Below are 23,162 nucleotides of genomic sequence, written 5' to 3'. Positions count from 1 at the left end.
ACCAAAGGTTCTCAATTCTCAAGATATTATTAATTATTTAATTAATTATTAATTAGCCCTCTCTCACAATAAGTTCCACATCACCCAACAAGTGATCTCAACAAACAGTTAATAGACAGCTTCTCTAATCTTTACGGTATATAGCATGATGAGCTACAAAATCATCAGCAGGTAAATGATCAGCGTACTCCTCAGGCGCTTGTAGCTTGTTCAATCTAGCTCTGAGAGCGTCTGGATCTGCTAATCCTTGCTGGAGTCTCATCTTGTAGCCTTGGTCTAGTCTGTTGTTCAGGGTGTTGTACCACTGTGGGAAGGCGAGGGTTAGTTGAGGTTAAGGGGACATACACCAAAACCTTTTTTGCCGGGACCCGGGATTTGACTTCATATTATGACTGACTTCTCAAAATTTCCAAAACTTTCGAAAAAGAAAATAATTTTTTTTTCGAATGTGCGTACTCTCAAAAATTTTTTTCAATGCCTCAAATCTTACAGTTGTAATCTATACTTTCATAATATGAAGTCAAATCCCGGGTCCCGGCAAAAAAGGTTTTGGTGTATGTCCCCTTAATAGGGGAGGGGGGGTGGTGGAGATTGGAGAAGAGGCGATCAATTGGGAACAATTTGTCGTGTTGCTCATGATTTGGAATGCTCTGCACAGACATCACGGATGCAATTGTAACCATTTCAGCAGTAAAAAGTAGAATTTACTGGAATCATTGTACACAAATAGTTTGAGAACAGTAAGATTTCACACAAAAGTGATAGGAGTGTCAGAGTGACTCACATTAGTTACTTTAGTTACTATAGTTACTAATTAGTTTATATAGTTACCAATTAGTTATTATAATTACTCACATTAGTGTTGAGACCAAGTTTCTCCCAGTTCTTATAGCAGTAAACCCACGTCCACATAAAGGGACCAGCTAGGACGAAGAACTGAAACAGAAACACAGTTATAAAGTGGTAAAGTGAATTTTTAGGTATTTTATATGCTCATAAACAAGTTGACGGAAGATTACGGGAAAAACGAAAGGAATTACAATTTCCTGTATTTTTACAACCCAAGCAAACCTAAAGACGACTATATTAACAAATAACTTACCCCTGCGAACTGCATGTTTCTCTTTTTAATGAACCAACTGAATCGGAACATTCCATTCTCCCTTCTGCCACGACCCATGCTTCACTAGTTACTAGTGTCAGTAAGAAGTTACTATGGTTACTATAGTTACGATAGTTACTATAGTTACTAGTATCAGTAAGTGGTAATTTATAGATTTTGACCAGTCATAAAACATCAGCAGATATATACATAATGCAAACTAGACATATAAATAAATTAAAAGTGAAAATTATTCAAATACATCAAAATAAATACAATATCAAATTATAATACATTTAACACAATCAATGCAGAAAGAGGGTATAACTATAAATGTTTTCCGCCTCTATGGATATGAATTAGATGGCTAGATACATAAAGGTCAAACAGTAACTTGCAATAAAAACCAATTACACACATGATCAATACGTGAAACCTTTTTCGAATTTAGTGCTAATATAAAACAGTGGGCGGGTGTCATCCCGCTGTTTATGAGGAGACAAAGCAAAATAATAGTTAATTTATGAGCGCTGAAAAAATTTGAAAATTCTCTGAAATCTGGGCTATTATAATTTTAGTAAATTATTCAATGATCATCTGACCCATTGTCCATGTAACCATTTCCCTGACTATTCTCCGAGTTAGTTCTCCAGTATGGACTCACCCTCTGCTCTGCTAACAAACTCTTAATCTCTTCATAATAGAACATTCTAGACTGTACGGTAGGGAAATGAGCGTTGAGAGGGGAAGTGTTAGTCATCATGTAGAACACACTAAAACACCCCTCCAACTTGTAACTCTGCCGCCCACTCTTCACATCCTTCATTTTCTCTCCCGTGAACCGGGAAAATATCTGCTTACTATTGAACACAACCACCATCGGGTTATATTTTATCAGTTTAGCACGCACCTCCCTCACTCCTTCATCAAACTCTTCGTCTTTAAGTTCGCTCTGTGCACGTGTACACCGACTAACAATGTCAGTAAACCCGATACTTGTCTCCAAACTTAAACAATCCTGATCGTTCTCAGGTCCGAAATTTGAGGGAACCAGGCCGGACTGTACAAGACAGGGCCAGAAATGGTTACCCTTCTTTGAGTAGTAGTGACCCTTGTATGCAGAGTAAAGACCTGGGTTGATCCCCACGAACAGAAGGGAGAGGTTGGGTCGGATCAGTTCCGGAAGGGTTCTAGATCTTATCTCCTCCTCAGAACAGCCACCAAATATTGGGCCTAGTTTCTTAGGAGATGAGCGGACTTTGGCGGACTTTGAGCTGACTTTCGGCATTTTTTGTTAAGTGAGTTATGGAATAGAGCCAGTAATCATCCTTCTCATCTTCAGTCGCTTTTGCTTCATGCTAAACAAATAGAGACGAATTAGGTAAGTATGCTGAGATTTAACAGCTTAAATAAATCACATGTTGCCAGATATATTGAATTACAGTGTTAAAATGAAGTGAAAACTCCACGGAGGATTTGTTCCCTTTAAGATCTGTTAGAAGTTATGGAGGAAGTCAAACTAATAGACAATAAAACAATATAATTAAAAGTATAACCGCAAAAAAATAAATAAAATGAAGTCTTAGCCAACCTTGTAAACATCAAGACTGTAAAGATTAAACCTCAACAGTTGTAAAACCACGGTCAAAAACACGAAATGTAGTTAAATTTTTACGACATTGACGAGCGTTTTATTGAAGAAGATGTGAAAGCTGGATAACATTTGATAACAAAGAAGTTGGGCGGTAGGTCTCTCTGAATGAGAAAGCAGTTGTCATGGTAACCAGTGAAGGGTGAAGTTCATTGGTAATAGAGCTCCAGGTTCATTCCGTCGTGAATCTCGTAGTCACTCAGCATCACGTGATCCTGCGAAAAAGAAAGTGGTCAAAAAGGAGAAACCGCCTGACATGCCCTGATTCGGTATTTGTGTCATAAATGAACTTCTGACTCTGTGATGCACAAAAAAACACGTACTTAAAAGAGAAAAGATTCCTCAAGTACCAAAATTTCCGGTTGTAACATTGCCAATAATAAATAATTACAATATTACAACACCAACCTAAATTACGTGGTAGACTAATCAATAATGAATAAAACCTTACTAATGACCAGGCATAGGGGTGGGAGGTGGTTGCCATGGTTACATTCCGTTGTCATAGATATTTTCGCAGCTTGTTAGGACGGCCGGTGTCCAAGTGAAGGTAATAATTATTGTACTTAAGTCAGCCGGTTTGCGTTGTGTACTTTTAAGTGTAGTTTTACGTAATCTTTCATACTCATCGGAGGTTGCAGTTACCTTATTCTCAAATGCAGTATAGGATAATTTTCTTGCCTAAAAACATAAGTGGAAATGTGTATCTATGTTTTGGCGATTTGATTGGGCCGTGTATTAATATTGAGTCTCATGATTCGATGTTTCTTTCGTTCAAATTTCTGATTGTTTCTGGACTCAGTGAAGACAGATTCTAATATTTATTTCCATTAGAATCTGTCTTCATTGAGTCTATTCAGAAACAATCAGAAATTTGAATGAAAGAAACCTGTTTTGGCGATGTAATAGAGAGCAGTCGAGCGATCAAAATACTTTATTCAGTTCCACTGGTTACTACACCACTACCCCTGGTTAGTGGTTAAATATCTCGTGCAAATCTGGAAACACGTGACACGAGGTTTAGGACATGTCTTACACCTGTGGGCTGTGACGGTGACAATAATCTATTAATAGATTATTATTTAAGCGAGAACAAAACCTTGACGTCAGAATCGTGTCAAACTCTGGTTATTTGGAGATAAAATATCTTTGTTTCTTACCACACCTCTTAAAATACGACACCTTGGTTTTTAGGACACATGATTACTATACAAGGTCACAACTTTTGGAGTTATATAAAGAACTAACTGACTGAAAATGGCCAAGATTGTTTCACATGTAATTTTACCTTGAAGATAGTGTACCATTTCTTAAGTACAATTCTCTCCCATTTTGTTCCAGTCTGAGCGGCTATTAGTTTCTTAAGGTCCCCAACTGTATCATCAGCGTTACACTTTACACGCACTTTCTTACCCAGCCTGTCATTACAGGTTATCTCAATCATACTGCTACAGTGGGTTGGTGATTAGTTGATATGTTATTAGTTATTGTCGTAATATTTATATTATCAGTAAATACCGTTTACTGATGCATCAATCGGATAAAATAGAAAAATTGGGAATATTAGATATCAACAAACTTTAAATAATAATTCAATAATTGGTTGTGATGAAAAATGAACAATACAGTCAGTTAGAAAAATAACACACTAATCAACATCAATATTGAACAATATAAAATATTTACAACAACGAATAAATTAAATATTACTAAACAGATCATTTTCAAACTTGGAATATTTAAAATGCTGATGACTGCAGCTCTGGCCTCATTCACAAATACCAAGGTATCGTATAAGTATGGGAAATATTAGCCATATAAGCAAGCTTTGCCCATATAAGGATGCACTAAGCTATGCCCAAATAAGGAAGCTTCGTATCGTCTGCAAGCAGTAAGTTTTAATGAGGCGACGAGTAGCAATTAATCAGGTCGCTCTGCAGTACAATACAACGTAGCTAGTACACAGACCGCTCCTGTACAGTCTTCTTGTAGTATTTCTCTCTTTTACTCTCCGCCCAGACTCATCTTATATCCTGATTAGTGACGTCATATCCTGATTAGTGACGTCATATCTTGAGTTCTGAGTTGAGTTGTGATGTCACACTATTAAGTATTTTTTAAGACTCTTGCTATTATTTTGTTTGCTCTTCATCACTTTTCACAGCCTTCTCACAGACTCGTCAAAAATATTCCGACTTTTAACATACGATCGAGCGAGGTTCGGTTTGCTTGGGATTGGCAAACAATTCTCTGCTCAGTTTTTTCTGATATCTTTTTTTACAATCGATGAGTACCTCATAAAAACGAGTAAGGGTTCCTACCGGCAGAAATACAGAGCTATGCCCATATAAGGAAGTTTGTCTAACAGCAGGGTCTTATAGTCTGAGGGTTGTAACTCCCCTGAGCAAAACGCTGTCTCACGAGGAAGGAACTGACCACGTCAGCTACCTTCTCCGGTAGATCCTCCTGAACGCTGTGTCCAGCAGTGTTGAACATCTGGACCTGGAACTTCCCCTGGAGTAGAAACTTGGTTGTCGTTAATTGAACTTGGAACCTTCCCCCTAAATTTTACAGTGAAATATACATAGATTCGAGATTTGGTACTTTATCTTAGATATATAAAGGATTTACGAAAAATGTACGAAAATTCGTAAGAATAGTAATCGCGAAACCATTTATAGGATCACGTTGCATTAAATGACAACTTAAATTATAACTTCACTTTTCGTCTTTATTAATTTGTCGTTTTATCTAATTCCTCCCAGCGTACAATTACTCACATTGCACTTAATATAAAGGAACAGAATTTATCGGCCTAATTGCAAATGCTTTGAAGAGTATCAATATCATAATCAGCTTAACTCCTCTTCCTTTTGTTTCAACGCGATGTTTTTAGTATGTCAGTGTATGTTGTCTGGGTGTATTTTTTATTTTTCTAAAGAGAGGTCGGAGGCTGGACCTAGATAGCCCACGGAAGGATAGCACGAGGATGTTCTGTCTGCCTCTGGGGTATGGCAACTCTGAGGGAGGTTGCCGGAGTTATCTATTTATAGTATATTAGTAATGAAACGGTTAATAACCATTTTGATAATCCACAGTGCTGTGGCCAGGTCCACTTTCGTGGCCTTGATAGTTTCAGAGATGGCTTTGAAAGAGACGTTATCAAAGGCTCCATCTATGTCTATAAAAATCATAAAAAAACTAAGACAAAATCTTAGCTATTCTACGTTCAATAGTGTGAGTAACTTTATGTAGGGCCGCTTCTGTCGAGCAGCCTTTGTTAAAGCCGAATTATTGTCTGTTGATATCGTAAGCGATATTAAGGTCAAGTTGCATATTATGCCTGTTTGAATGTATATTTTACGTTTGTCTCTGTATGTTCGTACGTTTGTCTGTATGTTAATTGTATGCCTGTCTATTTGTATGTATGTTTGTGCTTGTATGTTTGTCTGTATATTTGTACCTGCATGTGAGCGCGAGTCAGCTCTGTATCCAATCTATCAGGTCCAGCTAAAAGGAGTAGTTTTGGGGTGGGCACTGAGAGAAAGAGTTTGCTCATCCCACTGTACCAGCCGGACCAGTATTTCTCACTTGCGGCTAAGTCTACCTGGACGGGGATTTTATTAATTAATACATCAATTAATTGTTTAAATCTTGATTCTTATTTTACTTCAGTCCAAACAGCTGTATGGTGATATTGTAACTGGATAATAACATGAGCCGAGGGTACATTGTGCCAATATATAAATTATAATCAATAGATTTTTTATCGGATCTAACTTTATTATTATATTATTATCCTGGACCAGGCAAAAGTCCTGCTCACATTGGGACGTCCGCTCGGTTTCTCGATGTAATCCGACTTATATGGTCCTAAATAACACTAATTACTCGGGTACACTTTTTCACCAGTGGGGCATTTCTCGGAATCACGCCCTTTTTGACCGCGCCCATTTCGCAACCCCCACTATAAATTATCTCAGCTTCTGATTGAGATACAGACCTTAGACATATAATACCAAAATGTGCCTAAGATGCATGTTTATATTAGTGCTATGAAGATACTTAAGGCCTAAGAGACTTATTTTTTGAGAAATCGCCAAAAGTCCGATTTTACTATATAACAGTCTCGCAGTAACAATTATTACACTTATTTCAAGATATCTCAGCTTCTGATTGGAGCTAATCGCTCATCTTGGGCATTAAAATGGTCAAAATCATCATATTGAGTGGGGTAGAGCATGGTTTTAAATTCTTGAGACTTCAGGTTGTTGAGTTATTAGGTCAGATCCCATTTTTATGCTCTCGCGAGTAGCGATTGATGCACTTATTTCAAGATATCTCAGCTTCTGATTGGAGCTAAGCGTTCATCTTGGGCATTGAAATGGTCAGAATCATCACATTGAGTGGGGTAGAGCATAGTTTTAAAGTCTTTAGACTTCAGGTTGTTGAGTTATTAGGTCAGATCCCATTTTTACGCTCTCGCGAGTAGCGATTGATGCACTTATTTCAAGATATCTCAGCTTCTGATTGGAGCTAAGCGTTCATCTTGGGCATTGGAATGATCAGAATCATCACATTGAGTGGGGTAGAGCATAGTTTTAAAGTCTTGAGACTTCAGGTTGTTGAATTATTAGGTTAAATCCCATTTTTAAGCTCTCGCGAGTACGATTGATGCACTTATTTCAAGATATCTCAGCTTCTGATTGGAGCTAAGCGTGCATCTTGGGCATTGGAATGATCAGAATCATCACATTAAGTGGGGTAGAGCATAGTTTTAAAGTCTTGAGACTTCAGGTTGTTGAGTTATTAGGTCAGATCCCATTTTTATGATCTCGCGAGGTTACAACATATTTTTACACTCTCGCGAGTAGCGATTGACACACTTATTACAAGATATCTCAGCTTCTGATTGAAGCTAAGCGCTTATCATGGGCATTAAAATGGTCAGAATGATCAAATCAAGTGGGGTAATGAATGTTCCTAGGGCTAGAGGTTTTAGTGAAATTTTATTGATATTTCTTGGCAATCGCTACTCGCGAGAGCGTAAAAATGGGATCTGACCTAATAACTCAACAACCTGAAGTGTCAAGACTTTAAAACTATGCTCTACCCCACTCAATGTGATGATTCTGACCATTCCAATGCCCAAGATGAACGCTTAGCTCCAATCAGAAGCTGAGATATCTTGAAATAAGTGCATCAATCGCTACTCGCGAGAGCGTAAAAATGGGATCTGACCTAATAACTCAACAACCTGAAGTCTAAAGACTTTAAAACTATGCTCTACCCCACTCAATGTGATGATTCTGACCATTTCAATGTCCACGATGAACGCTTAGCTCCAATCAGAAGCTGAGATATCTTGAAATAAGTGCATCTATCGCTACTCGCGAGAGCATAAAAATGGGATCTGACCTAATAACTCAACAACCTGAAGTCTCAAGACTTTAAAACCATGCTCTACCCCACTTAATATGATGATTCTGACCATTTTAATGCCCAAGATGAGCGCTTAGCTCCAATCAGAAGCTGAGATATCTTGAAATAAATGTAATAATTGTTACTTGCGAGGCTGTTATATAGTAAAATCGGATTTTTGGCGATTTCTCAAAAAATAAGTCTCTTAGGCCTTAAGTATCTTCATAGCACTAATATAAACATGCATCCTGGGCACATTTTGGTTCATGCCTGAGGTCTGTATCTCAATCAGAAGCCGAGATAATTTATAGTTGGGGTCGCGATATGGGTGCGGTCAAAAAGGGCGTGATTCCGAGAAATGCCCCACTGGTGAAAAAGTGTACCCGAGTAATTAGTGTTATTTAGGACCATATAAGTCGGATTACATCGAGAAACCGAGCGGACGTCCCAATGTGAGCAGGACTTTTGCCTGGTCCAGGATTATTAAGGCTAAATTTATCATTAATCCTTAAATGCTTACTTTCACGACGTTACAAAAAAAATCAATCCATCGACCAATAAAACCAGTTTCACTGATACCGCAGATTTTAATAGTCTTTCCCTCGATATTTTGATAGTAAGAAACGTTTATTTGTCTATCTTAAGCCATTCACTGTTAAATAAGTTTGTGCCTATATAAAGTCGGTATATTAATCTGAGATACGAATAACACAATCTAACCATTAAACGCTGTCAAATGTTGCCATTTTATCCCTTTTTGTACGTCAGAATAGTTTAAACCACGCAATATAAACCGTCTCAGAATACTATAAATAGCCATGATAGCACCAGTGTACCCCACCTTCAACCACACAATAAGTTGATCATCAATAAACCGTTAATATTGCGACATTATCTTGACATTTTGTTAAGCTGGGAGCAATTAGATAATAATTGTAGATACTAATATACTAGAACTGGCCCTCTTAAGATCACAGTTCGAAGCTAAATAGACGGTACTGTCACATGTCTTCGCAACAGGGTGTTGCTCACTAAAGTGATTGTGCAACTTTGACAGCTGATTTAAAGCCACTGCACACATGCAATCTGCATTCTGCCTCCCTTCTAAAACCTTCCTTAAACTTGACAAATGGAGCTAAATGATGTCGACGTATTTCAGGGAAGGTCTATGTCGCATTAGCGTGATATTAAAGCTCATCCTAAATCTAAGCTCATCGGGGTTCGAACTGTGCAGGACCTTTAGATGGTTTGATGAAAAATGTAGTTCTTCGACAGATAACGTTTCTTTTGTTGTTACTTATTGTAGTGGAGGGCGGGGCGGGGAGGGGCAATTATAAAGCCACGGCATTAGATCTGTTTAATGTTCGTACCAAACTCTCGATTACTATTAGCACTACTTGTTGATTGTTCTTATTTTACGTTATAATTCGCCATTATAATTCCAATATTTCTCATCTGATCAACCAATCATTATTTGTCATGAATAAATCAATATAATTGCGTTGGTTGCCATGGTAACTACTAATTCTGTGTTATCTATCAAGACACCCGTCATTTTGAGAGGCAGTAATATAAGTAAAAATGACGAGTTGTAGAGACGGTGTGGTCATGGTAACTGTATGTCACGTGACATAAGTAACTGCACCTGCTGCTCCATAGATACAGTGGTTATCATGGTAACCATGTTAGCTGTACAGCAGCCGGTATGTTTGTCCTGCTAGTTGTTCTCGTCAACAGTTCCTTATCTAGTAGTGTAATTAATTTAGTGATATATTTAATGTTGTCCGAGGTGTTGTAGTCTTCCTCGCGTCCTAAGATTGCGTTTATCTTGTCTCATATCATGGTATTACTAGTTTTATCCCGGTCAAAATTTAGTAATAGTACTGGTTGAGCCGGAATCATCAACTAAGTGTAGTATCTTAGTGCTACTATATTAACCATAAAGTTTACACGGGCAAGCAACTTTAGTTGTGGTTCAGTGTGCCCTAATTCGTCCTACTTTTAATTGCTACTCTTTAGAAAACCCACAAATGGAAGATTTGCAGTTTCTTAAGTCTCGGCCATAATTGGCATTTTTCGTCGGGACACCCAAGAAGTTTTGTCTCCGTTAAAAGGTCGCCGCCCTTTCTTAAGTCAAGAAGAATGGCAATAAAGAGCTAAATATGTACTTGTAATGATATCGAATGATGTATTCGAGCGTTTCCTATGGCAGTCTTGAAATAGCTTTGCTAGATTTGTTTGTATTCGGTCGTCTTGTTTTCTCAAAAGTTTATAGAAATTACAGAACATCACAACAACAGCTGTCCAATTTGAAGGTGTCAATTTGTGGAAGTAGAAGCAGTGATTTGCAGGCCATGTAAGGTGTTCTACGACAATTGTCCTGGTAACCACATAGTATGATAGTTTGGTAGTTTCTCAGTTTCGTGGATTCGATGGAGTTTTGGTGGTCACAACTCACGTGAAATCATGCGTCGTTAGATAAAAACCATGGCTACTATGATTACCATGGTTACAGTGGCTACCATGGTTACCATGGTTACCAAGGTAAGTGATCACCACACATAACTCACCGGATAACTCACCCCGTGAATCTCAGTCAGAGAATATGTTTTGTCGCCGAGCCTTCCTGTTTTGTTGGGCAATACCTTCTGATTGGGTAATTGCCGCAACACTGCCTTCTTATTGGGTGTTGATCGGAGGGCAGTGATCTTATTATATATTGGTTATATTTTATTGGTTAAGCAGCAATTTGATTCATCTCCTAACCAATTATTGGCGGCGGAAACAATTCTTGCTAATGGTTTAAGAGTCTCTCTGCACACTGCAGTGTTAATGCGAGAGGAAGTTGAAGGCGAGATCACTACTTATATAGCTCAACTTTGAAGATCTTATGATAAAGTACATATTATGTTGTTTGACGAGGTTTGTTTGCAGCGATGTTCTGTTTCGTAGCCACCGCCGCCTTTTGGGAACCAGATGAACTCAAAACATGTCGAGATTTTGTCTCGAACAAGCTTACTCGAAAATTATTCATTAATGTAATTTTATTGTGTCCAGACGATATAACGATCAGGTTCTATTTTAGTAGGAGGAATTTGAGGACTAGCAGTGGTTACAGTAACCAGGAAAAGTAGCAATAAGGAGTAGAACAGTAGAGCTAACCTTGCATTCAGCATTAGAAGCCCTTAATAAACGAAGTATTGGTGACATAGTACGTGTGTAAGTAGCGGGTGGTGGAACTTGTGATAAAGACACCTTAGAGGCTCAGACGTTAAATAATATGGCCTGTTATAGAGTTCTCTTCATGACGCACAATGTCAAAGTCTTCAAATATATTGAGTGTAAAATAGTTTTAAGTGGCTTTTTTGGTGACATGCAGTAGTGCTTTTAATGCCGTTGGTCATAGTTCGGGCAGTTTTTGTTGAATGTTCAGTTTAGTTCACGTATGCAAATGTGTTTGGGCGCCCAAGCATCATGTACACATGAACGTGCAACAAAATGATCCGCGCCACGTTTTTTAATTCGCCAGGCTCATGTCTCGTTTTGTTGGACTGTACCAGTGTTTTACACTCGTGTAAGTTTTATAAGTTGACTGACCCTCCAAGTGTACCCATTCTCAGTTGTTTCCTCATTCTCCTCATCTCCTTCTTCCTGTACCGCAGTTAGCGAGCCTTCCTCACCCGCCACATTCTCTTTCTCTTTCTTTTTGTATGGTTTTAACTGTGCGCCCATGCTCACCTGAAAATAGGCGAATGTGTCAGTTATAGAGTTAATATAATCTTCAAGCCGCTGAAATAATGAATGCAGTAGTACCCTGATTTGGGGAATGGAAAATAGTACGGTAAATCGGGGTTTACGGTGAATCGCAGTTTTGATTTTCCCAATAGGTCATAAGATTTCATGGTTCCTCTGCGTATTTTTTCTCAATCAGTGTTTAATTTTGAAAAGCACCGAAGCGTTTTAATACGTGCTGGCATAATTTTTGAAAGATTAATCATAAATTCGATTTAATTTAATCTCCTTAAATTCTAATTCGATCTTAAGCTTCTAAGCAAAACTGACACATTCATTCATTTTGGATGATGAAATCAAAATTAGCAAAATACTACGTGGACGACAGTTAACGTCAGATTACAAATTTCCAGAGACGGATTTGTTCGTTTTTAGCTCCATTGCATATTCCCAAATGAAATGGTAATTAATTATCGTCACGAGGACTTTTGAAATCCATGTACTTATGTAAAAGATCAGTATCTAGAAAAAAAGTGTCGAATTACCATTGAAAATCATCTTGAAAGTGCATACAATCCTTATTGTTACAACGTCCTTTCTGCAGTTTCGAGTATTTACGGTCATTTTTGGTAAATTTCCGTGTATTTTACTGTCAATCTCAGTTATCAACGTTATACAACGTGTCAGACGTCAGTCATAAAATGCCTGATCTAGATTATTAGGCTTCCGTTTACCGATCAGTATTTGAATGTAGATTTCATTTCTTTGATGAAAAAAAAGTTCTTTGATTATACTTACTTCCCTACGTCCAAGCCTCTTTTTCGTGTCCTTCCTTTATTTTAAAAACTTTGTAAAAGAGAATACCATAAAGTTCATTATAATTTATATTATATATAATTTATAAAGGCCGGTAAACGGTTTTAAAATGAAATGTCAGATATGGTCAAATTAGAGTCACTATGTGGTCGGTTAACCAGAAACCCTTTAAATTGAAAATCACCATCAAAAGTTATTAGTCAAGGCCAAGATTTCCTGTCAAATCTGTCTGATTGTATTGATATCCTTGAAAAAGGAAGTGGAGTCAACCAACTGAACCAAGAGGCGACGGAGAGAGCCACGAGCGGTAATATGTCAGAATCTGTTAAATCAACCAGCCACCTACGTAACTATATCGTCGGGGGCACGATCATCTTATGCAAATTTGAGGATTTAGTATATCACCAGTTCCCTGTTGGCTTTAGTTCTGCCGCTCGGCGTTTATGTTATACTTACATAACTTCTTACGAATTAAAAGATTGGTAAGATAATCGGAAATAACAATGTTTTGTGAACTTAAAACCTGATAAAACTATTTTCCCCGGCTAAATTAAATCATGTTTTATTGTAAAACAATTGCTCACCGAACAACGTCAACAGAATGCTCGATTTAACCTGACGATATAATCGACATTTTGATCTACAGCAATATTCAACTATGCAGCATATAGCAGATAAGATAACACTTAGAGGTACATTGTACAATTTTCATAGCTAGTAAGTTATGTCCAACTTAAGGTTAAGACTGGATCTGAACGAGTCATGTTAGGGCCCACGAAATAATTGCCACCGGTATTTTGTCCCGACGTGAATATCCTGCACCTTTTGAACATCCTCGATATGCTTGAATCTCAAAAATGGCGAGCTGGAGGCCAGTCTTACAGGTTCTAGTCCAACGTATCAGAGCTACTTTAGCTAGTGAGTTATGTCCAATTTAAGATTAAGACTGGATCTGGACAAGTCTACAAAATTTTAATAATAAAACTTACTCTAGCACTCTCATTATTCCTCAGTTGGCCACTCTTTAGAATCCATTCTATAGCTTTTCTCTTGGAACTGAAGTGTTGTGGTCGCCTCTTCAGCACTCCCTGTGGGCAAAAAGCATTATAACATAATTGTTTTATTAATACTTATCAACTAATAAACAGACCCCGAATCAATGCGCAGCAAATTGTTGTTGAGTTGTCAGCGAATAACAAGATATTCCTAAATAGTTATGATGATGTTCCCCCTTGTCTGATAAGTTGGTATTAGATGTTGAACGGAGGGTCATTTAAGGTCATATAATAATATCTATAAAGATAGTAACCAGATAGTTACCACGCACATCATAACGACAATACATTGACACACGATTGAATTTATACATTAGCATTAATTGGCCTGTTTCACGCCAGGCAAGTTAGATTATAGAGGTTACACAGATTGTGCTATAATTTGTCTATTGTGCTTTAATTTGTCAATTGATGAGCCAGATTACAATCTAGTCTCATTAGTTGAACAGCTGCCATTTTGCGATAGTTTGCTAATGTTTATAATTTTTGTTGACTGTTTCTGTTAGCCGGTATTAATCTTATTCGTGATTTAATTTTGGATTGCAATTGATGGAAACAGAAAAATTAGTATTGCTATGACATAATATCATGTTTAGCTGTAGCCCTTTGCACAACACCCAGAGTTTACGAATAAATTATAATTGATAATTGATAATAAAGTAGCGAAATTGAGATTTGAGTAATTTACCCTAGTTTAACTGTAAAATTACAACTGCTCATTTGGTAATATTAAACTATCTATATCTAACCACCCCTGCAAGTGCGTCAGGCACCAATGGCCCAGCAACCCCTGGAATATTCTATCTAAAATGGAATAATCCGTGTCGCTAATTTCAACCACAAGAACTATCAGTATCAACCTTTATGTTCACCCAGAAATTCGAATTTAACACCTGTCTGTAACCTAACGTCATGGAAGTTTCAATTGTTCTGAGTTCACTGTACAAAACACGCGAGGTACCAAAGCACGTGGCATATTTGATCAGGATATTAATAGAAGACACGACATATTTGTGACGTTAAAGCGAGAGAGCTGCCACTGTAGTAGCGTCAACACGATTACTCATAACTAACTTCATTTAAAACCCTGTTCTACCATTTCAGGTCTCAGTTGTATCCTATCGTGTGTTTCTTTTGTGTTTTTGTGGGAGTAAGTGATATGGTATCTATTTGTCAGGTAGCACTGCCAAGAGGTTTTAGCTCGGATACAAGATTGATATTATCAAAAATGTTTTTTATATTTTGGAATAATATAATTATAAAGAGAAATGATGAAAGCCCGATAATGGATGAAGTATGTTTCATCTCCACTAGCCAATGCTACTTACTTACTTACGCTTAATGAAATATGCCCATTTCTTACAACTCAATTTGGCACATTATAAATCAAGGTACAGTGTAATAATTTGTCCCGATTTAATCTCAGGATATTCTCCTTATATTACAGCAATACTACAGTAATGTTCAGACGTATACTACCACGTGACATGCCCTTAACCCCCACGTGACACCGGACAAAGCTTTATAATGAAATAAGAAATGAAATTTAAAGTGGAGATATTATATGGTGAACAATTAGATTTGAAATTATTTGCCAGACTACCCGCTATGCTCCTTAACCTGACAATGTGCGTGGCACCTTGAGAATCTGTAACATTCCCATCATTGATACTGTCACAGCTTGGTATTGGATATTCTAGTCATGTTATGGGGGAGGACGTGTTCAAGACATCACTTTCTCCTCCCAGCGTATTTATTACATTTAAGTATAGACCAAATAAAAAGGACAGGACTTTACTGGGTGATATTGAGAACGTAGCTAGATATATTGGTGGGTTCTAGTTGCAATTATATTGAATTTAATGTATTTCAGTAAATCCTGAAGGATTAGAATCTATATAATATTTCTGATATTAGGATCTTCATGATCTTAAGAGCAGGCACCTGTGATAAATTAACGCGTTTGAGTAAAGTAAATGGTTGATAGATTCATTAACTTGCAAGGCGCCATGCCATGGATATAATACGTTGTGCATCTTGCATAATATAATCATCAGAGACGAATATCAAGGAGTCATAACTCATAAGACAGCTCTCATAAAATGAGATGCCTGGTAATTGTTAAGTGTCAATGTGTCACCTCAAGTTGCAACCCCTATAATCCCGTTGTCGTTCAATCAATAATCACGTCGGGAAATGAGCATTGCATTGATCTGCGTTTTGTAGCTACTAGACCTTGCTAAGACCGACATCAAAATCACTTATCAGTGGAGATTTAGGCGCTGTTCTTGCTTGTTACCTTGTCATTATCTGTGTTACGTCACACTTTGATCTGCTTCTTGACGTTATCCAGACGGCACTGAATTGTGTTTAACAACCAAACTTGGCATAACCTATTTGGTTATATGTTATGACAGTTGTTGTTGAGAATTCAGATATTGACAACTTGTATTTCAGAACTCCTCGACATTACTCAACATGCATTTTAGGGAGTAACTGCACTGGAGAAACGGCATTTTCGATATAATGCGCTGTCCCTTTGCGCAGATTAAACGATATTATTTTGTAGACCAAATACATTTGACATCTGTCAGTCTATCATGTTTATGGTCCACACTCCACAAGATATATCACTTGTTCTGCAACTATACTGTTTTCTATTTGAAATATCTGACTAACCAAATTTAAATTTGCAGGGTTATGACAAATAGGAACCTGCCAGCAAACCTAGAAGTGTACAGTCCCCTCGGAGGAAGCATCCTCCTTCTTTGTACCCTGACTTGTGTAACTGGCAACATTATTGCTCTCAAATACTTTCTAGCGCACAGGAAAACCCCCTCAGCCCTCAGCTACATCTTCATTAGTTTCAACGACCTCATAATCCTAGTGCTGCTTCTACCGCTAGAGTTATCCCTGTTCACTGGCACCGGCTATTTAAGGAGTCCCACAGGGTGCAGTATTTGGACCTTTGTGTGGAGCGTCAGCAGGCGGATGACAAACTTTCTGGTGATGTGGATACTGGCATGTAGGATTGTGACTCTGATGTATCAGTTCAAGTATCTGCGGGCAGCTAATATTTACATCCCTACTATTTGCTATCTGGTGGTGTTACTAATACAAGGTATTGTTCCAATTGCTATGAGAGGGTACACAGTGGAATCATGTGACTTGACTTCAAGTAACTCTGTTTTTAAAACTAATAGTACAGTGTTTAAGGCGGTGTATTTTACGTTGGATGTTTTGGAGTTTGCGCTACCTGTTGTGGCAGATAAATTCATGGTGGTCAGTGCTCTAGTGTTCATCAAATCAGGTACAGGGTTTTTCGCGGTCTTCATTGAAAAACAATCTATCGATAAATCTTTTATTTCATTTTACCCTTTTTATATGCCTACATAACCTTGAGCTAGAGCAATTTTCTCTCAATAGGTATTTTCGGCGGGTACTCAATCTCCCAACTAATAGAGCCTTATTTCCAGGTAACCAAGTGCTTGGTAAGATCCACGTGCCAGGCCTCTCCACTAAGACCAAAGTAACGATAACAGTTCTCATCATGGCTTTTCTCCACGTGATCCTCAACCTCCCTTACCTCGTATACCTCTTCATCTTCTACACCAACACCACCTCTCCCAAGACGGGGTATCTGAAGCTAATAGTGGTGGTGGTGCTTCCTCTCATCAACTGTATTTCTAACATCTCCGTGTACTTCACCCGGATGGTAGCACTCCGGATCAAGCTGATCCAGATGGTAACTGTCAGTAAAATCTACGGAAGGTACGTGACAGACTGGTTGAAGATGTTGTGTCATGAGAACAATAGGGTGGTCCCAGCTGCTACAACTCAAGTGTTGGGCGGGTCTATTGTTAGTGCACCTAGACCGGGGGATGAGCCGGCCACTGTGCCGGTGAGACAGATGAAGAGTATAGAGTTGACTGAGATGGTGGACACTTGGTTTGATGGAGAGTTGGCAGGGGAGGAACAGAGGAGGTATGTGAACTATTTGTACAACGGGGAGACCAGCTCTGGGGTACATAAGAGTCCTATTAGGACTCATAATGGGATGAATGGGAAGCGATTGTAACCGTAAAATTGTTACCAGAGAGTTCTTCACAACTGGAAAACTTTGTCTTGTTTGTTTGTATGACCAGACGATAAAACATTTGATTTTTTAGAGTCTCCAAGCCGTGAGGAAGAGACAACTGATCTAATGATCTGATGTTATTAGATGTTTTTTACTCCTTCAGATGCTTAGAGTAGAGTTAGTAATAGGTTTAAACTGCATGTATTTATTAGTGTATCATAGATTAATTTGTTTAGATTTAATACATTTCAGTTTTTTTGTGTGTCTAACAAATCATGAATATAATTATTGAGATCTTCTGTAAACTATGATGCAATCTTGCAACAATTAAGCTAATTTTCAAAGATGCTATAATCAAATATTTGTCACTTTTACGCTCGCAAGGAAATTCGATCTAACTGGACTCATATTATAATCGTTTAACTTAAACATCTTAATGGTCAGAGGAAGTCAGTAAGCTCTCAAAGTTATCTCAAGACTGTAGAAGGTGCAAATCTTGGTTAAAGTAATGTTTTCTAATATGGAAGACATTGACATTGCTCAATCATATAAAATAATAAACAGGGGTTATTTATTTTCCATGCGGCGAATTTCCCCTACGCAATAAAATAGATTGGTTAAACGTGTTTGGTCAAATGTCCAATACTAATTAAAGTACTTTAAACCCCAGCAACCAATTTGAATATACCAGTGTGTTACCTGCATGGCACTGAGGGCGTCCATAGCGGAACCTTCTACCACATCAATAACAACAATACCACGTATATTGGGAACAAGCTTCTGATCAGCTACTCTGAAAATAATATGGTAGGAAACAAATAGTAATGATAAATTTTGTCTTAACAATCAGGAGCATTCAAGCAATTCCAAATGAGCAAATCAATTCTATACTAAGCTGTACCAAAATGTGAAGTGAAAAACATACCCCCCCACCCACCCCCCTGTTTTGACCTAACTGTACCTGACGGCCACTGCACCTCCCATACTGTGCCCCATAAGAATAACCGGAGGTCTGTCCTCAGGATCAGGATACAAGGCCTCCCACACTCTGCCCACATCTGCTGACAGAGTCTCCGCTGAGAGATCCTGGTCGTTATCTGTCTCCGTGTCTCCGTGTCCTCTTTGATCTATTGCTACTACCTGTAGAGGGTGGGAGGTGAACAATTTATAAGGTTTATAGTTAGTATATATATGCAGTTTTAGCTAGTCACTTTTAAATACATTACAACATAATTAAGGAATATTTTTTTCCCGATCCGAAGGCACAAAAGAGTTAAGGACAAGGATAGAGGTGGGTTTTTGCATATTATGGCACTTGGCAGCTTGTATGGGCTCACGGCGTAATGAACGGCTGTCATGTCGCTCGCGCTGCACTGGTAACACGTGCACATCTGTTGTTGCAAACTTCGCAAAGGTATTTTTACGCCATATTCAAGATTGAATTATTGTTGGTGCGCGGCGCTTATCTGGTCAAGCAAATCGTCTATTTTCACTATATGTACAATGTACGGACTACGGATCCCACTCATTTATGAAAGATGTAGTCAAGTGGCGGATATGAAAATACGTTGCACTTTATTTCGAGTTAGTATTATTATGTATTGTTATGTTCAGATCCGTGTCAGATTTCATAAACTGAGGGTTGCATAAAAATAAACATTATTTTCATATTCATAATAAATATGGGATTTACTGGGCGGTGCTCAGCCGTTCATATTTTTCTGTTTATGAACACTAAAGCCTGGGGTCACCAGGTAATAATTATGAAATATGCTAAAAGACGCCATCACGGATCAGGAAATTGAGTGGCCATTCGCAAAAGAAAAGCGGCCGCATTTCTTGTTGCAATTCAAGCTAACTGATTCATAATTAAATTAATTACCGTCACGCTGGCCCGTTGTGTTAGCTCAGCAGTAAAAAGAGCCCACGATAGTGAACTGTGTCCTCCTCCGTGTAGACAGAGAACTGTTGGTCCGGAGCCTGTAGTGTACACACAGAACTTATCTCCTCCTGCCTGCACGTGTTAAAAGGGGTTTGGTGAAAGAGTCATCATAGTCAAAATCGTCTTATCTTGATCCAAAAATTTCAAACATTCACAAAAACACTGATCCATGGATAAAATGTATAGTAGATTAAATATGATCACTCGATGACCAAATCATGTTTTGGTCCTTTTTTCGAAGTCACGGTTAACTTGCGAAGTTTACCTCAACACTCTTCTTAGAGGTGAAGTAGTCAGACCAAGGCAGCTCACTAAAACTTCTCTTTCTCTTGGGACGTTTATTGGGTTTGTTGAACGTTCTGACAGGACAGACAGGTGGTCCAGCGTTAGGGAATGGGAGTCCACCTGGACCAGATCCTGGGAGGCGCATATTACTAAAACTCATACGATTAATACTCTTCTAGACTAAAAGAAAACTTTTTTTAATTTCCAAATTAAGTCAGCTACATTAAAGGATCGTGAGCCTAGTCGGATTACCTTGTTCGATGGTCGGGAGTACCGCAGGGGCTATTCCTGGGTCCATTGCGTCAGGGTGATAGCTTGGTCTGGAGGCAGCAGGAGGAGGAGGACCACCGCTTGACCGCTGAAGCTCCTTTAATCTCTCCATGACCTTATTTTAATTGTTAGTGATTAGTAAAATATCAACTTCTGCTCAGAATGTCAGGACATAGTTATCGAACACACTTACATATAATAATAATACTTATATATTATACAGGTTGTCATATAAATGATATTTTTACGTCATCTCAAACTTAAACATCTGGCAACTACTCATCGGATTTCAAGAGACATAATATTGATTGCGAATGACAAGCTCCATGTGTTTACTACCAGGATGAAATCGAACACCCGAGTAAGGCAACTTCAAAGAGAATGAATAATACGATTGTCATAAATGTAATTATAAAATGCCTTAAAATGATCGTTTCAAATATCAATTATTTGCTTAAAGGCAGTGACGCTAATACGATTAAGCATCATTTGATGGTGTATTGCTTGAAGACAATTCAAAGTTGGTCAAATAGCGACAAGTTGTTGCTGAATCCCAAACAAGATGATATTGAGTACCCTAATAGGGTCACCAAACAATCATATAAAACTGAATAATTTGAAAATAAAATACTGTGATCAGAATCCACGGCTTACCAGGAAACAACCACCACGGAAGTGTTAAGTAACATGGTGGTGAACCCTCGTGTTAAACTGTTCTCGTCAATACAAAGTGATAAATCACGTGACAATCTTAAAACCTAAGGTTTCCACAGTTTAAGGGTGCCATCCTCGGAGAAGGTAGCAATAAGGTTCTGATGAGGATGATGAGTGATCCCAATGACTTCCTTCTCGTGCACAGTTAGAGTCCGCTCCAACTTGCCCGTACTAACAGAGAAACAATACAACACGTGATCCTCCCCCACACAGTAGATCCACTCCCCCCGCGGCGACAAGGTACAGCACACAAAGTCTCCTCCTTGACGTTTACCCGAACTGAAGGACTTGACAATCTGACCCTGCATGTTCATGATGGAGACCGTGTTGGTCCGGTTACAGACCACAAACTGCTCGGTGTTCCGGGGCAGGAGATGGATACTGTTAACGGTGATCTCTGAAGCGGAGCTGCCCAGAGCTGGTTTAAACGTGTTCATGGTTTCTGTGCTCTTCAAACTCCACACTTTTACTGTTCCGTCTGAGCTAGCACTGATGATGGTGTGCCCGTCTGCTGTGAACTGAGCCTCGTTTACAAAGGAGGAGTGACCTCGGAACTCTTTGAGAGTTTTACCAGACTTCAGGCCGTGAATCCTAATGGTCTGGTCGAAGCTGGCACTGAGTAACTGAGAACCGTCCCGGGAGAAGGTGATACAGGTCACTCCCGCGGTGTGAGCCTTTTCAAACCTCCTCAGACACTGACCAGCCTGGATCTTCCACACTTTGATTCGGCCGTCCTGGGAGCCAGTGGCTAACATCTCGCTGTCCCGGGAGAAGTTCATGCAGCTCACTGCGTCGTCCATTAACATGAACTGTTCCTGGGCTTGGTACCGCAGATCCTTCCTTATCTTACCTGAGGATGAGGGTGTGTTAGTGTGAGTAATGATATGACAATCGGATTATTTGTAGCAGTGAAACTTTGAATTCGGGGTGACAACTGCAATATAATTTTAAAGAAATACGGCCGCTTTCTTTTGTGGATGGCCGCTCAATTTCTGATCCATGATAACGTCTCTTATCATATTCCGTTTTACCTGGCTTTAGTGTTCGTAAACATGAAGATATGCAGGCGGAGTGACAGGCTGAGCGCCGCCCGCGCCCAGTACATTACATATTGACTATGGGAATAATTTGTATTTCTATGCAACCACATGTTTATGCAAGCTGACACGGATCTGAACATGATAATAATACTAACTCGAATAATTTACCCATCCGCCAGTAAACTACATCTTTAATAAATGAGTGGGTTCCGTACATGGCGAAAATAGACGATTTAATTTGCTGGACCAGTTTGGCGCCGCGCACCAAATATAATTCTATCTTGAATATCGCGCAAAATAACTTTGCGACGGTTAAGAATGCAATCTGTGATCATGCGTGCGCTCTCTCCTCACTTTTATGTTTTTCTAGCTGCGTAATGTCCGGTCTCTGCTAAACGTAGTAGTCAACCAAGGTGCTTAATTATATAACTTGTACTATGTCAGGATCTATATGACTCCCTATACTAGAACACATTTTCCACAACTTCGTCCGATATATCCGTTTTATTGTGTCGGATCTTTTAGTTTTAGAATCAGCGGCCAAATCCGCTATTATCGCTATTCTGGCGGCTGTAAAAGTAATAGTCCGTACTTTTTCCTATCTTAGTATCTTGAACATCGGTGTGTTTAGATATTTTTTGTTGATTATTATATTATCTTTGCATAATTTATTAACAATTTGTTATTTCTGTAGGTACCTATGTGAAGAGATGGGAACGTTTTAACCAGGTTTAGTCAGTCCAAACCCTAACTACATAACATGAAAGGCCAAGGTTGTGCTGAAAAACATTATCAGAGATAGGACTTCTCCTAGCTTTAATTGCTGTTCTTACAGCGATGGGATGCCTCATCAAAGCTATCATCATTACCCTGCTGACAGTGATTAGATTTCTAATCAAGGGCAGCTATTAAGATGGTAGTATGGGTACTACATCAACGATGATTAGAATAATCCTACTCATTTGTGCTCTAGGCATGCGCCTGAACTCAGACAGTCAGACGTAGTGGTAAAATTGGCCCTAATTCATATAGCGGCAGAAACTATGGAGGCCATAG

At 38.7% G+C, this 23,162-nt stretch overlaps 4 protein-coding genes across 6 annotated transcripts in view; 1 reads left to right on the top strand and 3 right to left on the bottom strand.

Moving 5' to 3' along the window:
- Positions 1–1,688: 1,688 nt before the first annotated feature.
- Positions 1,689–2,390, bottom strand: LOC134821394 (G/T mismatch-specific thymine DNA glycosylase-like). The gene has a single exon (XM_063832135.1). The coding sequence runs from the start codon at positions 2,388–2,390 to the stop codon at positions 1,689–1,691; it is 702 nt and encodes a 233-aa protein (XP_063688205.1).
- A 1,929-nt stretch (positions 2,391–4,319) lies between these two features.
- Positions 4,320–20,483, bottom strand: LOC134820668 (protein phosphatase methylesterase 1-like). The gene is made up of 9 exons (XM_063831175.1): positions 20,335–20,483; positions 20,063–20,214; positions 19,738–19,869; positions 18,817–18,995; positions 18,555–18,648; positions 13,712–13,810; positions 11,772–11,912; positions 6,217–6,360; positions 4,320–5,267 (listed from the first exon to the last, which is right to left on the bottom strand). Exons 1-9 carry the CDS (start codon positions 20,462–20,464, stop codon positions 5,115–5,117), a joined length of 1,224 nt encoding a protein of 407 aa, XP_063687245.1. The 5' UTR covers positions 20,465–20,483; the 3' UTR covers positions 4,320–5,114.
- On the top strand, positions 16,675–17,928 carry LOC134820669 (uncharacterized). Its single transcript, XM_063831176.1, has 2 exons — positions 16,675–17,087; positions 17,254–17,928. The coding sequence occupies exons 1-2, from the start codon at positions 16,769–16,771 to the stop codon at positions 17,853–17,855; spliced, it is 921 nt and encodes a 306-aa protein (XP_063687246.1). The 5' UTR covers positions 16,675–16,768; the 3' UTR covers positions 17,856–17,928.
- A 244-nt stretch (positions 20,484–20,727) lies between the features above and the next one.
- LOC134820663 (WD40 repeat-containing protein SMU1-like) overlaps positions 20,728–23,162 on the bottom strand; it is a 36,432-nt gene continuing 33,997 nt past the window's right edge. For all 3 annotated transcript variants that reach the window (XM_063831169.1, XM_063831170.1, XM_063831168.1), the window contains one exon: positions 20,728–21,916. In XM_063831169.1, coding sequence (XP_063687239.1) covers positions 21,111–21,916 — 806 coding nt within the window. In that variant the 3' untranslated portion in view covers positions 20,728–21,110. The remainder of the gene's footprint in view (positions 21,917–23,162) is intronic.

The sequence above is a fragment of the Bolinopsis microptera genome, chromosome 9 (assembly GCF_026151205.1).
Source record: "Bolinopsis microptera isolate Bmic1 chromosome 9, MBARI_Bmic_1.0, whole genome shotgun sequence".
NCBI classification, from domain to species: domain Eukaryota; kingdom Metazoa; phylum Ctenophora; class Tentaculata; order Lobata; family Bolinopsidae; genus Bolinopsis; species Bolinopsis microptera.
This window is presented reverse-complemented; position numbering and strand designations above follow the sequence as displayed.